At 34.1% G+C, this 4,623-nt stretch overlaps 1 protein-coding gene across 2 annotated transcripts in view; it reads right to left on the minus strand.

Moving 5' to 3' along the window:
* LOC104742011 overlaps positions 1 to 1,577 on the minus strand; it is a 6,934-nt gene extending 5,357 nt beyond the window's left edge. For both annotated transcript variants that reach the window (XM_010462969.1, XM_019236238.1), the window contains exons 1-3: positions 1,145 to 1,577; positions 494 to 1,051; positions 56 to 408 (exon numbers count right to left, since the gene is read on the minus strand). In XM_010462969.1, coding sequence (XP_010461271.1) covers positions 56 to 408; positions 494 to 1,051; positions 1,145 to 1,409 — 1,176 coding nt within the window. In that variant the 5' untranslated portion in view covers positions 1,410 to 1,577. The remainder of the gene's footprint in view (positions 1 to 55; positions 409 to 493; positions 1,052 to 1,144) is intronic.

Here is a 4,623-nt window from a genome sequence, read left to right on the forward strand (position 1 = left end):
AAAGCGACGACCAAACAACATAATCATAATCTCAACAACGGATATAGAAGCATACCATTTTGTTGGCAGGAGGCCTCAAGCGATCAGAATTGCCAAAGATGCATGAGATCACAGCGATGTGGCATCTACTGATATAATTAGTATCATCTTCTGTCAGGTCAAATCCAGTGCTTTGAGATCCTTTGGGGCCTTTGACAAAGCCACAATGAATTGTCTTGTCTTGCGCCACGAAGGAATCGTCTCGCTCCTGTAAACTCTGATGACCTGCAAATCTAGGCTCCCACTGTTCTTCTCCATCAGGTTTATCTTCCCTCTCCACGTACTGTAAAGAGAATCTAGCAGATTTTCGAGTATTCAAGGGCTCCACTATTGGTTGACTAGAATTCAATAGCTTCATTTCACATGAACCTGAAAAATTTAAACAACAAATGAAATGATGAGCAACAAATACCCAAACTAACTTTCTCAACCATGGTAATTACAAGTTGATCACCTGAAGATCTGCGACGACCTCTTCTCTTTGTATCAGACCTCGACGCTTTCCCGGACTTACCACCCTTGCTAACAAGAGAAGAATCCCCAAGTGACCTTTTCGACATAGCTCCATCATCCTTCTCCTTAGTCATAGAATGAACAACCTCGCTAACCTTCTCCTTGCTCTGCTCTTCATTGTCATCCTCATGCCCAGAATCAACATACTCATCCCCATCATGAGAATCAATCGCATCATCATCCTCAGGATCAATATCAACTCCTTCATGATGCACATCGCTTTTGTTTTTCGCAAGCGTAGCTTGATACTCAGCTTCATACATCTTAAGTTCATTCCTTCCAGCTTCATTATACATACCAATCCCTTTCACTGCTACATCCTTATTCACATCAGATTTATGCTCCACCCCATCCTCATTATAATCAACATCTCTTCTTCTATCATCCTTATCCCTAGAATCTCGTCCATGAACAACTGAGCCTTGACCAAACTCAAGCACCTTTGAAGGATCTATTCTAGTCACATTCGTCAAAAAATCACCTTCGTATGAATCAAACCCTGCCAAGGAAAACAAAAAACGTATGAGAAACAATTCAATTCCCAGCAGCATCTTCAACAACAACACAAAGATGGATCGAGAAAGAAACGAACCTTTATCATCGTAGCCATTACTAGTGAAACCAGAGATATAATAGTAAGCTAGAACAGTAACAAGGAGGACAAGGCAAAGAACAAACACAACAGAGCCGATTCCAAGTCGACGAATCTTATCAGCTCGCACGGATCGTCTCCACCGGTTAGTAGCTTTAGCTCCTCCGACGCCGTTTCGGATCCCGATCGCTACGTGATCGGAAGAAGCTGCTCCGCCGCGACCGCCGCTGAATCTCTCAGTTCCCGATTGTCTGAATTGAGCCATTCTAGCATTGTCGTAGACGAATCCTCCTCTCTACTACCAAGTATAGATGCATATATATTATATTTATTATGTACAAAGAAGAGTGGTGAAGAAAGGGAGAGTTTTGGAGAAGTATGGTTGAAGCAAAGGTTTTTGTTGGGTTAAGTTCACGGGGACGAATTAGATCGATTTCGCAATGAAAGACCCTAATATGTGATTAGGTGAGAGAATGAGAAAGATACAGATGAACGCGCGTGATCGGCGACGCGCTTCCTCCTTCCGGCAAGATTATAAACTTTTATACGGTTGTGTACACTGTGCGCTTTGGATCTGTACTGCCGCTAGATCTCACCCGACCCGACCCGATTACGTTACGGATAACTCGGTTTATCTTAAAAGAATTAAGGATAATTTCTTTGCTTACTCAACATCAAATTTTTTAGATCAAATTTCAAATTAGTTCCAACTCACTCAGGGCATGTCATGACGAACTCTATACGCCGTTCTATTGCATTCTCTATTGTAGAATTAGATGCTGTTTTGTCAGAACGGGTTGTACGATGGGCCATCCCCAAGTAACATATCATCACGGATCCAAATTTGTGACATAGCAGTATGTAAGTAAGGTATTTTACCAGTCAAACCAGTAAGATATATAGATTGTTTCTAGTCTTTCACATAATATATGTTTGCTCGAGGTTTGTTTAGGGTTTAGAGTTTAGAGTGTTTACCGAAGATAGAGTTTATTATCTTTTGTGAAAGAAAGTTCTACTAATTAGGTTTTTTTTTATATCAGAATTGTTTAAAATTTATATAAATTAAATTTTCATATAGAAGATAAAATTGCCTGAAAAAAATTCAAAATTTAGAAGATTAAAAGAACATAATATGTTTCACACGGAAATTTTGTTAACATCATCAATATAGTACTACCGATTAGTTGATTCAATTATGATTGTACAAAAAAAAAATTGCGGTATATGACATGTTAAATCCTAGTTTACACTTGTACCAAAAAACATGGTTTCATAAGAAGAGAAGTGGATTGGAAAAGTTTAGAAGATGTACACAACATACAACCTAGAAAACACGGTACTATCACGCAAATGTCTCTCTCAGCCTGTTTTTTGGTGCATCACTTTGAGCATTCAAGATCAAACTTATAAAAAAAAGATATCAAGTTACAAAATAAAATCACCCTATCTCATAGGTTAAATATAATATAAAATTCTTCCTAATGTGTCCACATAAATTGAAAGAAGAAAATTATTTTCATTGCCATTTTTATCAATTTCTCCACCAAAATATGTACCCTTGTTCCTAATAAAATGCTTGTAGATATCTAATAGCAATAACATGAAATTAATTAGGAAAAACGATTTGTATCTCCCTCGAAAGTTTCATATAGCACCATAACTACACAGAATTCAAACCTCGATCTCTAGCCACACAAATCAGAAATTCTAGTCCAGTTTCCACATAATTTGAAAGTTAAAAACCTCTAAACACACGAACGATGAATTTATTGGTTTACTAGGGATCGACCCGCACATACGTGTGGAGTTAATTTCAAAAACTAATTTTGATAATCAGTTTGTGAACATACTTTTCTTAGGAATTATATTAATTTGTTTTAACTATACTTAGACAAAAAAATGATCGAATTAATTTTTGTTATCGGTAAAGATAACTACACTAAAATATAGTAAGAGAAATGTGGTAAGTTTATTCAGGACAAAAAACTCGTCCCGTCCTATCATAATGGATATAAAACCATTAAAATGATTAAACCCCGTTAAAGACAAACACAAATATTTTAAGGGTGAAAATAATTCATGTGTCCTTTCATCATGTCCCATTCTGTTCTATACGCGTTTTCAAATGCATTTCGCATGAAACGGTGCATTTTCAATACGGGATATTCCTAATATAGGAAACATTTTGTATTCCTTAAAAATGGGATGAAAGGAAAACAAAAGTTCCTGAAAATCCTGTTTCGGACAAAAACAATATAATATACAGTATATAGTATATTTATATACCATATGTCATAGTAAAAATATCACAAAACTAATGACTTCTTTCTTCTTATTACTTTATATTTGATTTATTTATATAATATTACATTTATTTTAGTTTTTTTTTAAACTATTAAAAAATATCATTTAATGTATTTTATTTTTATAATTTTTATCGCTTTACGTTCGATAAATTGGAAGGAAAAATATGTTACTTATAAGATTGCAATCGCTAATTTATTTTAGTTGTAACATGTTCTATATATTTTTTTTTGCAAATTTATGTTTCCATTCCGTTCTGTCTCCTTTCATCCCATCCCCTGTAATTCCATCTTGTCCATATTCATCAAATTCATATTCTCATCTCATTCCCTTAAACTCAGGTTTGTGAAATTATCACACAATCACATACCAATTTGATTTAAAATAAAATAATATATACTTTTGTTAACAAAATAATGTATTTTATGAAATAAAGTAATATATTTGGTTTGGCTAATATATTAAATATATTTTATTTTACTCAATTTTAATTTGGATCAGTAATATATACTAATAATGATAATAACTACCCATTGTAAAATAGAAAGTTATTTTATAATATTTTTTATTTTATTTTATACAATCAAAATTTAGTGACAATTAAAAAAAATAGAAAATAAATTACTTTTGGCTATCCCTCCTCTCTTCTTTCTTTCACCCACCCGCTCGATCCCTGTCTTGTTTCCTCCTCTTAACTTTCACATTTCCACCGTTATAATTTTGTTCCCTCGCTCTAAATCTTCAGTCTCTGTCTCGATCTATCAATCTTAGTCTTGATCCATTATCAACCTCCCATTATTGTTCCTTCTCAATCTTTGTGTTGTTCTTTGTTCTCTGTCTCATTCTCCCACTCTCAATCGCGTTCCCTCTTCTTAATTATCGTCATCTTCATCTTTGTAAATCGAATAGTTGTGGTCGAATTTGACATATAAGGTGACATTGTATTTGGGTTTTTTGATTTGCACATATTTAAGGTTTTAGTTTACATAATTTGGCATTAAGCCATCAATTATTTTTCTATTTTGCATGAAGAGCTTAGTGAACTTTCACTCAAAGGAATTCTAGTTTCAGTTTGAGTTTCGATTTTAAGGTTTTGTAGATTTGTGGATGCTATTTTTTGAATTATAATTATGTGATCACAAACTCATATATCGTTATTTGCACATGCTATTATA

The sequence above is a fragment of the Camelina sativa genome, chromosome 14 (genome assembly GCF_000633955.1).
Source record: "Camelina sativa cultivar DH55 chromosome 14, Cs, whole genome shotgun sequence".
Taxonomy (NCBI): Eukaryota; Viridiplantae; Streptophyta; class Magnoliopsida; order Brassicales; family Brassicaceae; genus Camelina; species Camelina sativa.